The sequence below is a fragment of the Sinohyriopsis cumingii genome, unplaced genomic scaffold (assembly GCF_028554795.1).
Source record: "Sinohyriopsis cumingii isolate HCF-2022 unplaced genomic scaffold, ASM2855479v2 utg001505l, whole genome shotgun sequence".
Taxonomy (NCBI): Eukaryota; Metazoa; Mollusca; class Bivalvia; order Unionida; family Unionidae; genus Sinohyriopsis; species Sinohyriopsis cumingii.
Window position 1 is genome coordinate 429930 of NW_028316006.1, and position 18738 is coordinate 448667.

General features: G+C 36.5%; 1 protein-coding gene across 2 annotated transcripts in view; it reads right to left on the reverse strand.

The window, feature by feature from the left end:
• Window positions 1–276: 276 nt before the first annotated feature.
• LOC149772435 (vacuolar protein sorting-associated protein 35-like) overlaps window positions 277–18738 on the reverse strand; it is an 82275-nt gene continuing 63813 nt past the window's right edge. For both annotated transcript variants that reach the window (XM_089947835.1, XM_089947834.1), the window contains exons 16-17: window positions 10574–10717; window positions 277–2929 (exon numbers count right to left, since the gene is read on the reverse strand). In XM_089947835.1, coding sequence (XP_089803961.1) covers window positions 2750–2929; window positions 10574–10717 — 324 coding nt within the window. In that variant the 3' untranslated portion in view covers window positions 277–2749. The remainder of the gene's footprint in view (window positions 2930–10573; window positions 10718–18738) is intronic.

Genomic DNA, 18738 nt, shown 5'->3' on the forward strand with positions numbered 1-18738 from the left:
ATCTCACCTTAATCTTACACACATATGGCCATCCAATTATCTCACCTTAATCTTACACACATATGGCCATCCAATTAGCTCACCTTAATCTTACACAAATATGGCCATCCAATTATATACCTTATCCTTACACATATATGGCCATCCAATTATCTCACCTTAATCTTACACACATATGGCCATCCAATTTGCTCACTTTAATCTTGCATATATATAGCCACTGAATTAGTTCACTTCATCATCTACCTGTGGAGAATAATGACAAAAAAGCCATAGTTATGCCTTGCACTTTAATTCAACCCAACAGAAAGATCTGTGTGTGTACTATAAACATACAGACAGATGTGTGTGTACTATAAACATACAGAACAGATGTGTGTGTACTATAAACATACAGACAGATGTGTGTGTACTAAAAACAGAACAGTAAAATACTTGTATATACTCTAGACATAATTTGCTTCTCAAAGAGCTAAAATGTACAAGTGATAAGACCTATAAAATACAGATTTATACATACAAACAGAATATGAAGATAACACTGGTTCAGCAAACAATTATGTTTACAGTTCTTATATTTTGCAGAAATGAAATATACTCATTTTAATGAAATGAATATCAAATGTTTGTCATTTATGGAAAGGTAAATCTTAAACCTGATAGGTGTAAATTCTTTGTGCTATTTTATAACACGAGCATTAACTTCTAGTACATGAACTGGCATCATTTTCATTTAGGGCCAAGCAGATGTCATAATTAGTGAAAGCCACATAACAAAATCACTTTCTGTTCAGGAGGATCATTGATTAGATTTCAAGGTGGCCCTCACAGTAGCCATATACGACATCAGAATGGCACCATGTTCATCCAAGAGCAACTGGACATCAAGAAGTATTTTAGTACTAATATGACCATCCATTCAGAAGGAATAGCAACTATAAGATGTCATGACAGCATCGTTTTCATTTAGGAACAACAACTTGAACTTGGGATGGATGCGTGAAAAGTTTCATGTTAATCTCCTTGAGATGAGTGCATGTGTACATTTTCATGGCAATTCTCCAAGAAGTCTAATAAAACTTGTGTAAATAGTAGGATGATGGATGCCAGACATCAGACAACAGGCCACTCCATGAACTCTTCTTATATATGACTGATAGAGCTAACAAAATAAATTCCACAGAGAAACATACAAATAAATTCAATACAAAAGTCAAGCCACCCATATTGGACAAGGACAAATTTGTACAAGATCAAATTTATAAAAAAAAATTAAAGGAAGATATATTCAATGAAGATGACAAAGTTAGTCAACAGAATAAACAAAAAAGAATATCATTCGATAAAGTGAAATAATTATTAAACCAGCTTCACACCATTTAAATTAGTACTTGCAATGCTATATCTATTGATAAATCAAAAACAACATAGCATCTTGAAGCTATTTCATAAGTCTTAAATTAATGAGGTCACAGTCCTCAGGTATTTTTAATTATAGTCTACCTTAAAATATTGTACATGTGTAAATACAACATATATTCTTGCCAAGTATTATGGATTTCATTGTCTTGACAAGGAAACAAAATGACGTAGCTGCTTTTGATAAAAAGGCAATTATGAATTTCATTATCTTAACAAGGAAACAAAATGATGTAGTCACTTTTGGAAAAAAATGCAATTTGTCAGACACACTAACTCTTCTTTCACTGTACGGTATCACAACAGCAGTATACTTTTGAAAAAAAACCTGTAATTTATCTTTTAAAATGTTCTTGGGTTTTTAGGATATGGTAATATGTCCCTGAAATGTGATCAAGATCTCACATTAGAACATTTTGTATTGATATACGCCGTAATAAAAACTCAAAGTATCTCACTTGTTCTTATCAGAACTTGGAAAAACTTCATCAAGAAGCAACAACATGATGATTCATAAATTTCTGCCGATATGCATACTTGACGGTCAAAGAGAATTTCACACATACAATTACTGACTGAATCTATGGACAGATATTAATCCTGGAAATAATAAAATTATATCTGATGGTCTTTTCTTCAATATTAATGACTCAAATAAATGCTTCTTTATGAGAGGCTGATGGGTGGACCCTGATAATTAGAGGCTGGTGGGTGGACCCTGATAATTAGAGGCTGGTGGGTGGACCCTGATAGCCAGAGGTTAATGAGTGGACAAAGACAATGTACCAATGTACAAAAAGGTACTGGGAATTAATGTAAATTGTACAGGCAGTTTTGTTTTGGTTTTTGCCAAAAAATTAAGTTTTACTGCTTTATTTGTGGATATAGCTATGACAAAATAAATGTAAAGCTGCAGAGATTTATTACATTGGATAATAAAACTTATGGCTCATAATGACAATGAAATCTGCCAAAATTAGTACCCTTAATTAAAAGTCTCTGAAGATTTTTCTTCCATTTTGTTTTTTACATGACAGACCGCTAATACGGCTGCTAGTCAGTTATCTAAAGTGTGGTACTGTATATACTTCCATATAAGTCAAGTCCAAAAGCAAACAACATAGATCCAGATCTGCCATCACATAATATGTGGCAGATTAGCATTTATTTTGTTTGTTCTACTTAATAATCTAATAAACTGCACGGGCTCAGTTTGGAATCAACTTATAAGTGAGTATATATGTTACATAACAAATTTGCCATCATTTCCATATCATATACACATGTTGTTCATATCAATGCTTGTAAAATGAAGTCTGTTAGATACACGTTAAAGAACTAATTCTGCATATGATGGGCCCACGTTATCAGGATTATTTTTTCTTAGCTGCAGATGCTCCAAGGTATTTTGGAAATGTTTGTGTATCTGTTCTGTCTCCTCATTAGCCTCTAGTGTGGGGATGGTTTCCTTAATCTTAGATATCAGCTGATTTAGCACTTGCACTGTTGTCTGCAATAGAGAAAACAATTGTTCAATCAGATTCAATAATATTAATTGTAGAATTTCAACTTGTGAGTGTTGTGTATGTAACCATGACAACATGATTCAAGAAATGACTCAGTTGCACTAAAAGTAAGTAAGCATGAGTGAATCGTGATGACTCCATGCATGACTGTTTCTATTAGCATGGTTAAGAGTCACACAACCATGGATGTTAATTGCAAAGTTCACCTTAAAACCATAAATATTTGCAGGACAAAATTTTGTGGTTTGGGAGTAAACAGACAATTTTTGGAAGATTAAATTTCATGGAGTCACACATGATCTTTCATACAATTTCTTTGTGATGGATTTAATTTTGTGGGCATTCAATAAGCACAAACAAAATGAAATTATCCATGAGTATTTCAGATTTTAAAGTATACATAGCAAAAAATAGTGTAAGTATTATTTTCATTTGAAAACCAGGTGGGATGTCATGTATCTGTTTGTGTGTAATGAATGCTCCCTTACAAATTATGTACACCAAGATCTGCATGTACATAATGCACAGGGAGATAAGGGGTAATTCCAAGCAGATTAGTCTTGGCCTGCCCAGCCTCTATCTACACAGAGAATTTAATGCATCAACAAATGTATATTTTACATCAGACAGATACATATCAGTCTCATCCCTTTAATTAAAGTACTCTGAGCAGCACATTATATGCCTGTAATTTAACACTTCACTATGTACACACTTGTAGGGTATGGTTGGCTATGGATACTATTAACCAACAGCTTACAATGACCTTGACCTTTGGTCATGGTATAGTCTTCAACTGAATGTGCAGAAACCATGATTTTCTTAAAAGACTTACCAGGACACCTTATAATCAATAGGTTTCTTTATTATCCTTACTCCAAGCCATCCACAAAGTTTTGGTCAAGGACAAAAGTTATTATGCAAGGCCCAATTTTCTTTGAGCCACAATGACCATGACATTTAACCCCCAACCAACAGGTCTCTTCTACACCTTAAGTGCAAGCCCTCCACAAACTTTGGCCATAGCAAGCTGTCTGGAACTAAAGTTATGCAAAAAGCATCTTTCTTCTTTTAGTTACAATGCCTTTGACCTCTGACATTTTCACCTTCCAAGTTATTTGACTTCTTTTGTATCTACTGTGTTTGTAATCCACAAACTCCAATCAAGATACTCTGTCAATAACTGAGTTTTTTGGGCAAAACTATTTTTCTTCATTCAGTCAGTGTCCTTGACCTTTGACCCCTAAACTGATAGACTTCCTCACAACAAGTGTTACCTAACCACAAAGTTTTGTCCAGGTATGTAATGTATAAGTAATAACATTGTGCAGAAACCATTTTTCTTTGTTTAGTCAATTAACGTTACCATGACCTTTTGACTATTTTTGCTTATCACAAGATTAAGTCATCCATAATATTTAGCAACTACTGACGATGGAGAACACTAGTTATTGTACAGAAGCCATTTTTCTTCTTTCAGTCACACCTACTTTGACCTTTAATGATGCAGTCAATATTGTTCTTTCTTATTCCAAGTGCATTCCATCCAGTAAGTTTGGTCTTGGTCTGTGATGTAGAACTAATGGTATTGTCCAGAAACCATTTTGTCTTATTTCAGTCATTATGACCTGGACCTTTGACCCTTTTGAGTCTGAATTGATGGGTTTATTCTTTGCCCCAAGTGCAAGCTATCAACAACATCTGATGGAAGTACATGTTGCAAAAATGAAGTTATCAGGTGGAATAGGAAAAGTAACTCCAGAATAAAAGACATAAAAGTGGCATCATCAAGATCATGATATCAGAAGGGGTTTGATGTCAAAAATGATGTCAGGCTAATAAACATCTCCCATGATAACTCAATGAAGTCCAAAAACACAGACCCCAATATAAATGATAACTCGCATACAATGAAGGCAAAAAAAGAGAGCCCAATATAAATGATAACTCACACACAATCAAGTCCAAAAACACAGACCCTAATATAAATGATCACTTGCACAAAATGAAGTTCAAAAGCAGAGAGCCCAATATAAATGATAACTCGCACACAATGAAGATTTAATTTATTAATACTATATGTGAATTTATCGAGGCTCAGCAAAGGGCCTATTGTTTTGGTACTTCTTGTAAGAAAAAATGTGATTCACACCTGTTCCCATGTCATACAAATGATCATGAGTTATCTCGATGTGCTAAAGTGAGGGAACTGTGTATACAAACTCTTACAATATCATTTTGAAGTAACAAGGTCTACTTTTTGTGCCTTAAAGAGGTAATCTGGCTTGGTTTGTTGTGATCATTTATTTACTTTAAAACTAAAGAGTACCTCAGTTTTGTCTCTTTTTTTTCTCCAGACCATGCTCTGACTTTCCATTGCATATCAATGAAAGCTTGAGCTGACTTTGTGACCCAGAACAGGACAATAATATGCTGGGGCATTAGAAGATGTCAGAACCAGGTGTACGTAATGACTGATCTGGGATTCCAATTGAACCAAACACTGCTTGTCAACCCAAATGACACTGATGTCTAGCATTGGGGCATCATACCGCAGACATGTAGCATGATGTCCCACCCAGTCACATTATCTTGACACCAAGCCGACCAGTCCTACCATAACCTCTTAATGCTGAGCACCAAGAAAGGCAGCTAGTAGTACCATTTTTATCATGCTCGGGTATGACTCAGCCAGGGTTCGAAGACATGGACACTCAAACCATTAGGCCACCAGATCAGTTGGAGAGATAATGCATCAAATCAATGTACAAGTTAAATGGAATAAATGTGCCTTCTTTAAATGTAGTCGTTGTTGTTGTTGTTGTTGTTGGGTTTAACGCCATTTTTCAGCACGCGATTGGCTATACATGGCGGCCAGTATTAATGGTGGAGGAAGAACCCGGGAAAACCCCGGGAAAGAACCACCGACCCACGAGAAGCTACTGGCAAGCTTTCTCACATACCCACATTAGCCGAATCCGAGACTCGAACCCACGCAGACAGCGGTGAGATGGCAGTGATCCGTAACGGAGAACGCTTTAGACCACTCGGCCACTCGGGGCCCCCTTAAATGTAGTCAATATTACTGAGCAGCAAGTATGACATTTATCCATCCTATAAATAGTTCTAAAGATACCATGTATATTTGCTTATAAGATGAGTCCAACTGCATAATGCACTGGCAGATCTGGGTTGGTACAGTTTGTTATGAGTAATCAGTAGAACAAACAACACAGACTCTAATCTGCAGGCACATTATACTATGGCAGATCAGGATCTTTGCTGTTTAGAGTTTTGACTTGACTTATAAGCGAGTACGGATGGCAGTGGATATGCACTATCCAAAGTATTATCAGGTCTGATGGAAATAAAATGGTATTCCATTTGTCACCAATTGTCATTATTTGGCATGTTATACATGGGTAAAAAAGATATTCTCTTCACTGATAAGTAGCATCAAAGGCATAACTTAGAATATCTTCTCTTTTCAATTAATCAATCGGCTTGGTATATCTACAACATAAAAATTTCTCAGTTGCTCCATGGCATTATAAACAAAGTATCGCTATTTTGCAATCAATATTAATAATCTGTCTTGTGAAATTTGAAAAAGTAATGTTTGCGAAAATATGTGCAGTGTGTTTTTGTTAAACAGATTAAATACAATTTTAACTCAAATAGATGGATATATACATGGTTATCTTTAACCAAATTATAAAATATTTGGGAGAAGATAATCCCAGCTAAGTTATTTTAAATGCTAAGATAGATAAAATAAGAATGACATACTACTGATAAAAGTAATTATGTTTGCATAAGGTCAATATACTTATATGTTACAAAAATGAATTGTGAACATGAACACTTTTAGCTATAAATTAGCTGCAAGTTAACTGTCTAGCATCCAAACATTACTAAGTTTTTAAATGGGCATTACACTGGCCTGAAAAATGGGACCACACATGACTACAAAATTATATTTTCAACATCACACACTGCTATCAGGACTGTATGTGGCTATCTTGTAGCAATAATAGGAAGTAAAAAAAAACCTGCTGAGTACCAATGTTGTAGCAAAAATAGGAAGTAAAAAAAAACACTGCTGAGTACCAATATTTTTAGAAATAAAAGGAAGTAAAAAAAACTGCTGAGTACCAATGTTGTAGCAAAAATAGGAAGTTAAAAAAACTGCTGAGTACCAATGTTGTAGCAATAATAGGAAGTAAAAAAAAAACACTGCTGAGTACCAATATTTTTAGAAATAAAAGGAAGTAAAAAAAACTGCTGAGTACCAATGCTACAGCAATAATAGGAAGTAAAAAAACTGCTGAGTACCAATGTTGTAGCAATAATAGAAAGTAAAAAAACTACTGAGTACCAATGTTATAGCAATAATAGAAAGTAAAAAAACTGCTGAGTACCAATGTTGTAGCAATAATAGGAAGTAAAAAAACTGCTGAGTACCAATGTTGTAGCAATAATAGGAAGTAAAAAAAAACTGCTGAGTACCAATGTTATAGTAATAATAGGAAGTAAAAAAAAACTGCTGAGTACCAATGTTGTAGCATTAGTAGGAAGTGAAAAAAACTGCTGAGTACCAATGTGGCAGTAATAATAGGAAGTAAAAAACTACAGAGTACCAGTGTTGTGGCAATAATAGGAAGCAAAAAAACTGCTGAGTACCAATGTTGTAGCAATAATAGGAAGTAAAAAACTGAGTACCAATGTTGTAACAATAATAGGAAGTAAAAAAAAAACTGCTGAGTACCAATGTTGTAGCAAAAATAGGAAGTAAAAAAACTGCTGAGTACCAATGTTGTAGCAATAATAGGAAGTAAAAAAAACTGCTGAGTACCACTGTTGTAGCAATAATAGGAAGTTAAAAAAACTGCTGAGTACCAATGTTGTAGCAAAAATAGGAAGTAAAAAAAACTGCTGAGTACCAATGTTATAGCAATAATACGAAGTTATAAAAAAAAATGCTGAGTACCAATGTTGTAGCAATAATAGGAAGTAAAAAAAACACTGCTGAGTACCAATATTTTTAGCAATAATAGGAAGTTAAAAAAACTGCTGAGTACCAATGTTATAGCAATAATAGGAAGTTAAAAAAACTGCTGAGTACCAATGTTATAGCAATAATAGGAAGTAAAAAAAACTGCTGAGTACCAATGCTACAGCAATAATAGGAAGTAAAAAAACTGCTGAGTACCAATGTTGTAGCAATAATAGAAAGTAAAAAAACTACTGAGTACCAATGTTATAGCAATAATAGGAAGTAAAAAAACTGCTGAGTACCAATGCTGTAGCAATAATAGGAAGTAAAAAAAACCTGCTGAGTACCAATGTTGTAGCAATAATAGAAAGTAAAAAAACTACTGAGTACCAATGTTATAGCAGTAATAGGAAGTAAAAAAACTGCTGAGTACCAATGTTGTAGAAATAATAGAAAGTAAAGAAAACTACTGAGTACCAATGCTATAGCAATAATAGGAAGTAAAAAAACTGCTGAGTACCAATGTTGTAGCAATAATAGGAAGTAAAAAAGCTACTGAGTACCAATGTTAAAGCAATAATAGGAAGTAAAAAAACTGCTGAGTACCAATGCTATAGCAATAATAGGAAGTAAAAAAACTGCTGAGTACCACTGTTGTAGCAATAATAGGAAGTTAAAAAACTGCTGAGTACCAATGTTATAGCAATAATAGGAAGTAAAAAAAACTGCTGAGTACCAATGTTATAGCAATAATACGAAGTTAAAAAAAAACTGCTGAGTACCAATGTTGTAGCAATAATAGGAAGTAAAAAAAACACTGCTGAGTACCAATATTTTTAGCAATAAAAGGAAGTAAAAAAAACTGCTGAGTACCAATGCTACAGCAATAATAGGAAGTAAAAAAACTGCTGAGTACCAATGTTGTAGCAATAATAGAAAGTAAAAAAACTACTGAGTACCAATGGTATAGCAATAATAGGAAGTAAAAAAACTGCTGAGTACCAATGTTGTAGCAATAATAGGAAGTAAAAAAAAACTGCTGAGTACCAATGTTATAGTAATAATAGGAAGTAAAAAAAAACTGCTGAGTACCAATGTTGTAGCATTAATAGGAAGTAAAAAAAACTGCTGAGTACCAATGTGGTAGTAATAATAGGAAGTAAAAAACTACAGAGTACCAGTGTTGTGGCAATAATAGGAAGCAAAAAAAACTGCTCAGTACCAATGTTGTAGCAATAATAGGAAGTAAAAAAACTGCTGAGTACCAATGTTGTAGCAATAATAGAAAGTAAAAAAACTACTGAGTACCAATGTTATAGCAATAATAGGAAGTAAAAAAACTGCTGAGTAGCAATGTTGTAGCAATAATAGGAAGTAAAAAAACTTCTGAGTACCAATGTTATAGCAATAATAGGAAGTAAAAAAAATGCTGAGTACCAATATTTTTAGCAATAATAGGAAGTAAAAAAACTGCTGAGTACCAATGCTATAGCAATAATAGGAAGTAAAAAAACTGCTGAGTACCAATGTTGTAGCAATAATAGAAAGTAAAAAAACTACTGAGTACCAATGTTATAGCAGTAATAGGAAGTAAAAAAACTGCTGAGTACCAATGTTGTAGAAATAATAGGAAGTAAAAACACTGCTGAGTACCAATGTTTTAGCAATAATAGGAAGTAAAAAAACTGCTGAGTACCAATGTTGTAGCAATAATAGAAAGTAAAGAAAACTGCTGAGTACCAATGCTATAGCAATAATAGGAAGTAAAAAAATTGCTGAGTACCAATGTTGTAGCAATAATAGGAAGTAAAAAAGCTACTGAGTACCAATGTTAAAGCAATAATAGGAAGTAAAAAAAACTGCTGAGTACCAATGCTATAGCAATAATAGGAAGTAAAAAAACTACTGAGTACCAGTGTTGTAGCAATAATAGGAAGTAAAAAAACTGCAGAATACCAATACAAAACTGCTGAGTACCAATAAAAAACTGTTGAGTAACAATGTTTTAGATCATAAAAAACTGCTGAGTACCAATGTCTTAGATCATGACCAAAAAACATACCAAAAAAATACTGTCAGGGGTTTTGATGTGAGTGAATGATTCTGTTAATTGAGTTTGATTTTTCCTTAACTTCCTACCCTCTACTCCTTCACACTGCCTCAACAGCTCTAAATTAAAATCACTACAATTTTTTAAAACCATATCAGTCTGTATTATTTTCCTCAGTGTCAATGGTAAAGTATAATGTTGCAATGATGACTCATTATTATCATCTAATATGTCCTAAAACATGTACTAACAATGTGTACTAACAATATGTTCTAAAACATGTTCTAACAACATGTATTAACAATATGTCCTAAAACATGTACTAACAACATGTACTAACAATATGTACTAACAATATGTCCTAAAACATGTACTAACAATGTGTACTAACAATATGTCCTAAAACATGTACTAACAACATGTACTAACAATATGTCCTAAAACATGTACTAACAACATGCCAAATAAACTCATTTCTGGGTTGGGGAAGTATTCTTGGAATTTGATGTTTGTAACTAATGATATCGCATAATCAACCAATTGGTCTTTTACAAACTGCATCTGACAACAGCACTGTCTTACCTGGTCACACCCCCTTTCATAGTAGTAGATATATTGATTTAATAACTCCACAAACAGCTGTACTTGTACAGATGTATCCATACACTGATTTCCTATCTTAACGCCTTTCTTCAGACAGTCAGACACTCTCTTTCCATCCTTCATCTGCAGGAAGAAAGAAAAAACTATATATATGTAAAACTGATTAGTCCAGTACAAGTCGTGTTTTGAGCTAGTGGTTCAGAATATGTAAATGGTAATAGATACATGTACATGGTATAGGGTAATAGATACATGTACATGGTATAGGGTAATAGATACATGTACATGGTATAGGGTAATAGATACATGTACATGGTATAGGGTAATAGATACATGTACATGGTATAGAGTAATAGATACATGTACATGGTATAGGCTAATAGATACATGTACATGGTATAGGGTAATAGATACATGTACATGGTATAGGCTAATAGATACATGTACATGGTATAGGGTAATAGATACATGTACATGGTATAGGCTAATATATACATGTACATGGTAATAGATACATGCCATGGTATAGGGTAATAGATACATGTACATGGTATAGGGTAATAGATACATGTACATGGTATAGGCTAATAGATACATGTTCATGGTAATAGATACATGACATGGTATAGGGTAATAGATACATGTACATGGTATAGGCTAATAGATACATGTACATGGTAATAGATACATGTACATGGTATAGGCTAATAGATACATGTACATGGTATAGGCTAATAGATACATGTACATGGTATAGGCTAATAGATACATGTACATGGTAATAGATACATGACATAGTATAGGGTAATAGATACATGTACATGGTATAGGCTAATAGATGCATGTACATGGTATAGGCTAATAGATACATGTACATGGTATAGGGTAATAGATACATGTACATGGTATAGGCTAATAGATACATGTACATGGTATAGGCTAATAGATACATGTACATGGTAATAGATACATGACATGGTATAGGGTAATAGATACATGTACATGGTATAGGCTAATAGATACATGTACATGGTATAGGCTAATAGATACATGTACATGGTAATAGATACATGACATGGTATAGGGTAATAGATACATGTACATGGTATAGGCTAATAGATACATGTACATGGTATAGGGTAATAGATACATGTACATGGTATAGGGTAATAGATACATGTACATGGTATTGGGTAATAGTTACATGTACAAGGTACAGGAGTTTTGTCCATTTACTGTGAATTTGAAGACAGAAAAATATATCTGAACTGAAATACCCACCAATGTAATTTTTTAACTAAAATCATGAAAATCAATTTCTACAGTAAAAATATTTCTCAGACAATACTTACCTGATCATAATAAATTAGGACTACATGCAATATCTCACAAATCCAACCCTCCCTAAATATAAAAAACTGGCTGCATCATTTAGTTTGGGTTTTTTAAAGCAAAAGTCCATAATGGTCCTCAGTTTTGTGCTATGGTACAAGTCAGATTAGAGTGGTCTCCCCTTAGAGGCATTGGCACCAAATCACTAGTTACTCTTAGAGAGGACATGCACATTCTTCCAGGGCTGTAACTAATGAGGGCTTGAGAGGATATACCAGTATCATGATTGGGTAAATATAATCAGAGTAACATGATTTGGTTGGAGAAAATGTATTCACTCCCACCAATCCAGCAAGGCTGCAGATTATCATGGGAAGGTAACCATTGAAACTGCTGAAGTAAGTTCCACAAGGTCAAAGCGTACCCTTTTGAATGAAAGGTCTCTAAGGCAAAAAGCTAAAGGATGTTGTCTCTGACCTCTACCCTCAGGGACACTTGTGTTCAAATGATATACTTGTGGTGACCATCCTAACCTCATGAGCTGATACTTGCAAGAAGCTCATCTTGTCTTGACTTAGCACCTTGTAGGATAACCTATTAAGTCCAGGAAGGGTAATGAGCAAGGTCCCCTTCTTCTATTAAGCTCTGCTTGCCATAGGTAACACTTCAGAGCCCTGATGGGGTCTTGCAGATAACCCTGGGATGAAGGGTCTAAAGAAAGCAGCGGTTTCAAGACAAAAGACCAGTTACTCTTGATTATCAGCCAGTTCTTGCCAATATCAGCTGAGGATATTACAATAGAAAACAAAACACTGATTTTGCCTGTAGTAGTTGAGTATCAAGGAAGCAGGTTTTATATAAGAGATAGATAATGGAACATCTAAAATTGGTTAGAAAGTTGTTCTATTATCTTATTCAACCATGTCAGAACCCATGGAGAAATTCTGTGTTATGGTCTATATCCTCCCTTCTGTGGTGTCAAAACATGTCTAAAATCGTGCAATAGTAGCCCTTTATAGCGATAGGGGCTAACTTTTTCTCCTCAAAGAGACATAGGAGAAGTTTCAATATCGCTGATAATAAAGTTTTTAAGGGAGAGATGTGTTTCTGCTCACACCATTGAAAGTAAACTCTCCATTTCTACAACTAAACTTTGAAAGTGGTGGCTTTTCTGGCCCAAGCAATTCTATCCACCTTTTGTTCTGAAACTGCTTCTTTCTCAGGTTTGTTTAAAATAAGCCATCCATAAAGATTCAGCATCTGTTTGGAAGAAAAACCTGTATTTGGATTATTTGAACATGATCTTCCTGGGAATCTCTGCTGCTAAGTTCAATGGATTACTGATCCATGATTTTTTCTTCTTAAAAGGATTAATCTGGATTAAGTGGCACTCCAATTCCCTAACGTTTTGCAATACAGTGTGAATCTGCATTGTTGAGGGAAAGGCATATACACCAAGACTGCTCCATTTCTGGGAAAATGCAGTGATGATTTCGGCTTTTGGACTTTAACTGGTGAGACGAAGGTCAGAAACTTTGTGTTTGCCAAATCAAAACATATTCATTTGAAAACTGAGCACAGAATCAACTGGAGACTGAGGGGTGAATGAATAAATGACACTGAGACAACCAAGTATGTGGAATATGTTGATCATGAAATAAGCTGAGAAAATCCCAAGGTAGAAGGCAGAGGACTTAGTTCCCCCTTGCCTTGTGACAATGTCCTTTCAATACAATGAAAGACATCAACTTTGGGCTTCATTTTGGGAGATGGATGTCCCATTAGTGCTCCTGAAGGAGACAAATCTTGCTAATATCTTGGAAGAAGGGCAGCAAGTGGACAGCCTGACATGCTAGAGTCTGATTGTGATTTCCACCAGTTGATTCTGCAGTGGAATGCCCTGTGTAAACCAATGAAGGCTCTCACATTTTCTGAGAAAGGACCTTACAGGAAACATTTTCTTTTAGTCCCATTTTAATGATTCAGCTGTTTTCAATGGCAAGTTTAACTTAGAAAAAAAAGATGACCTATCATCACTTTGACATGGATAATGTGCATTTCCTCCCTGTCAGACACTGTGCTTTACAGAATGAGGAAGATACTTATTTGTCTTTTATTTTGGTCCATATCTTGTGGTATTTGCACTCAACATGTCTTTTTTACATCACTTCTACCAAAACATGTGATGGAAAAACCCAAATTCAGACACACAACTGTGAACACAATGAACTCCTTTGTTAGACTGTTTTATAAATGGCAAAATATTTGTATAAATCTTTAGAAAATTCTGGCTAACACTCAACTATTAGACTTCTTCTGATTTTCTTTTCACACAATGGTGGTTTGCCATTTTCAAAAACAACTGCCAATATCTACTTTCGATGCCTGCAGACCACTTACCAGTTTGCAAAGGAACCACTGAAAAAGCACTTCTTTGACAATGATCAAATAATTTTTAACAAAAAGAAATATTAGAAGTGGAAAGAAATGTTAAGATATAATTTTTTGCCAATTCATCTGTTTCCCATAGTTTTGCCTAAGCAATCCATAGTGAGTATTTTTCAGGCTTTATCCATACAAAGTACAGAGAATCTGTAAGGGGTAAACAGGTCTGTTCTTGTGAAGAACCAGGGACTGGGTAACCTGAATTGGTGCACAATGCCCCAGTATGGGAAGATTGTAAATAGGATTATGAAGGTATATATCATGGAGATCTTGGTTGACTTTAAAGTCTCCCTTCTGAACAGCAATGTGAATTGATCTCCGTGTCTCCAGATGTCTCCCTTCTGAACAGCAATTATAATTTATCTCCATGTCTCCAGATGTCTCCCTTCTGAACAGCAATTATAATTGATCCCAGTGCATATAGGTCTCCTTTCTGAACTGCAATTACAATTGATCCCCATGAACAGCAATTAGAACTGATCCCAGTGCATAAAGAAGTCTCCCTTCTGAACAACAATTAGAACTGATCCAATGTCTCCAGCAGTCTCCCTTCTGAACAGTAATTAGAACTGATTCCAGTGCATATGGAAGTCTCCCTTCTGAACAGCAATTAGAATTGATCTCTGTCTCCAGAACTCTCCCTTCTGAACAGCAATTAGAATTGATGCCATGTCTCCCAAAGTCTCTCTTCTGAACAGCAATTAGAATTGATATCTGTGTCTCCAGAAATCTCCCTTCTGAATAGCAATTAGAACTGATCCCAGTGCATATAGAAGTCTCCCTTCTGAAGTAATCAGAATTGATCTCAGGGTCTCCATTCTAACAATAGTGCCAAAATGAATTGGTTGAGACAGTCCAAACCTTTGGACAAAGCATGCCATTGGTTTTGGAAACCAGGAAAAGTCTAGAGCAGAATCCCAGTGAGTTTGCATTGTGTTCAATCTCTACAAACTGTTATCAGCATTAGTAGCATATTCTTTCAAAATTGTCAAGGATTTTTTTCAAGGTTATTTATTTCTCTAAAATTAAAACTATTTATTAATTCCTTTTGATTTCATGAAAATTAAGGCTTTTCAAGGTACCCATACAAAATTTTGAATTTTCAAGGTGTTTTCAAGGCCTTGAAGGAACAATTCATTTTTCAAGGCTTTTCATGGTTTTCAAGGTCACCTACAGACCCTGTGCTATTTTTAGAAAGTATTTCTGGCTGTAGAACACCATCTTGGTACATGTCTTTTGGCGTGAATTGATGTCATTTTATGCAAATGGTTGGTGGGGACAGAAGTCAAGTCAGAACCAATCTTTGTCTTTCCATGTCTTGTAGTCAGTGGCCCTTGAAAACTGAATTCTTGTGAAGGGAAAGGGCTTTGAGGATGGTTTTCCCAATGGCATGCCTTGGAAGGATCCTTTCTGTATTTTTGTTTGACAAGTCCTGTGAAACAAGGGACAGTCACTGGGTTGCCAGGCCTATTAGTGGCTAGCTTCATTGGCAGCCTATTTCCTGATTTATTCAATCTGGTTGTGGAAATGAAGAGTGGAATAAAGGTGATTGTAATCAGAGAATGGTGTAGTGGTAATTTATCAGGATAGCATATGTGGAGAGAAAGCCATCTCTTTCCACAAATTGTAAATTAACAGACACAACAATGGCACTGGAAAGTAAGCATTGAGTTGCTCTGTTAAAAACATTAGGCACACGAGAGACAGTCTGCAAAAGATGACCATCAGTGGGGCTCTTAACAGAAGGATTTTAAGCTGTGTTAGGACTACTGAAAAACTGAGAAACTGAAGTTGAGCAGATTCTATTGCAAAGTCATCCTGAATCAGTTGCTGAATTCAAACAAAGGCTTGCATATTTAAAGAGGCTTTTAACTTTCCAAGGCTTGCAATGTATCTGTTGCCCACTGGTGCAGTCCACTGGTACCCAGTGGTACTTTAGTGTAATAAACTGGTGTGTGTCAAATGGAAAGCAGGCTGAAATTAAATATAAGCTGACAATGTGAAAAGACATGCCTGTTGACACTGGGCCTTGGATCTCCCTTTCCAAGCAATGTAGGATATAAGCAACTTGACCAAACTTTCTTGACAAAGAGATTGACAGATGATAGAACATGTAGGAGGTAATGGATGTTGAAGTGGACAGAATTCAGGAGTCAGAAAGCCCCTTGAGTTGATGTGCAGAAATTGTGTCTTCTCATGGACATTGTTGAACTGATGAAAAGAAGCTGATCCAGCAATTAATCAATGAAAAGTAGGATTATCCAGAAAGGTAGGGCCACTGAGCTGGGGAAACAGGTTACACAGGATGGTGAACATGGCTGTGGGCCTTTCCGTATCCAGAAAGGTAGGGCCACCGAGCTAGGAAAACAGGTTACACAGGATGGTGAACATGGCTGTGGGCCTTTCCGTATCCAGAAAGGTAGGGCCACCGAGCTGGGAAAACAGGTTACACAGGATGGTGAACATGGCTGTGGGCCTTTCCATATCCAGAAAGGTAGGGCCACTGAGCTGGGGAAACAGGTTACACAGGATGGTGAACATGGCTGTGGGCCTTTCCGTATCCAGAAAGGTAGGGCCACTGAGCTGGGGAAACAGGTTACACAGGATGGTGAACATGGCTGTGGGCCTTTCCGTATCCAGAAAGGTAGGGCCACTGAGCTGGGGAAACAGGTTACACAGGATGGTGAACATGGCTGTGGGCCTTTCCGTATCCAGAAAGGTAGGGCCACTGAGCTGGGGAAACAGGTTACACAGGATGGTGAACATGGCTGTGGGCCTTTCCGTATCCAGAAAGGTAGGGCCACTTAGCTGTGGAAACAGGTTACACAGGATGGTGAACATGGCTGTGGGCCTTTCCATATCCAGAAAGGTAGGGCCACTGAGCTGGGGAAACAGGTTACACAGGATGGTGAACATGGCTGTGGGCCTTTCCGTATCCAGAAAGGTAGGGCCACTTAGCTGTGGAAACAGGTTACACAGGATGGTGAACATGGCTGTGGGCCTTTCCATATCCAGAAAGGTAGGGCCACTGAGCTGGGGAAACAGGTTACACAGGATGGTGAACATGGCTGTGGGCCTTTCCGTATCCAGAAAGGTAGGGCCACTTAGCTGTGGAAACAGGTTACACAGGATGGTGAACATGGCTGTGGGCCTTTCCATATCCAGAAAGGTAGGGCCACTGAGCTGGGGAAACAGGTTACACAGGATGGTGAACATGGCTGTGGGCCTTTCCATATCCAGAAAGGTAGGGCCACTGAGCTGGGGAAACAGGTTACACAGGATGGTGAACATGGCTGTGGGCCTTTCCATATCCAGAAAGGTAGGGCCACTTAGCTGTGGAAACAGGTTACACAGGATGGTGAACATGGCTGTGGGCCTTTCCATATCCAGAAAGGTAGGGCCACTTAGCTGGGGAAACAGGTTACACAGGATGGTGAACATGGCTGTGGGCCTTTCCATATCCAGAAAGGTAGGGCCACTTAGCTGTGGAAACAGGTTACACAGGATGGTGAACATGGCTGTGGGCCTTTCCATATCCAGAAAGGTAGGGCCACTGAGCTGGGGAAACAGGTTACACAGGATGGTGAACATGGCTGTGGGCCTTTCCGTATCCAGAAAGGTAGGGCCACTGAGCTGTGGAAACAGGTTACACAGGATGGTGAACATGGCTGTGGGCCTTTCCGTATCCAGAAAGGTAGGGCCACTGAGCTGGGGAAACAGGTTACACAGGATGGTGAACATGGCTGTGGGCCTTTCTGTATCTTTCTGTGCTTTCCACCTTCAGGGATTCAGTAAAGATTCATTTGTTCACAGATGGGAGAGGCATCAAGACTAAGAGTGTTCACATCTCAGCTATCTTGGTCAACTGAGTTTGTTGTTGGCAGTGATGTTTGCTCTGGTGTGAACACACATCATGTGTGTGGCCCAAACTGTACCACATACAATTTATACAGTTAGAATTGTATTTTCAGCCAGCTTGAAATGCTTTTACCCTATGCATTAAATTCTGCTCATTGTGTTTAAGTCTGTAAATAAAGACAGCAGAACAATGGCACACATGGGTGAAATCAGTAAGGGCTGTTCAATTAAAAGGTACATGGAACCCATAGAAGGCAGTTTTAAAGTGAGGTACACACCCAAAGATGCAATTTAAATTTCTTATCATTTTAATATGAACTCTGTGAAATCAAAGTACCTTGGCATATATTTTTTTAAAAACTGCCTTCCCTTGGAAACCACTATGTTTAAATGGAACAGCCCTAAAATGTTGTGTGTTGAGTTTAATGAGAAGGGGACATTATGAATAAAAACAAAATGCCAGACTTATTACATGTAATAAATGATCAGTTACTTGACAGAACTTACAA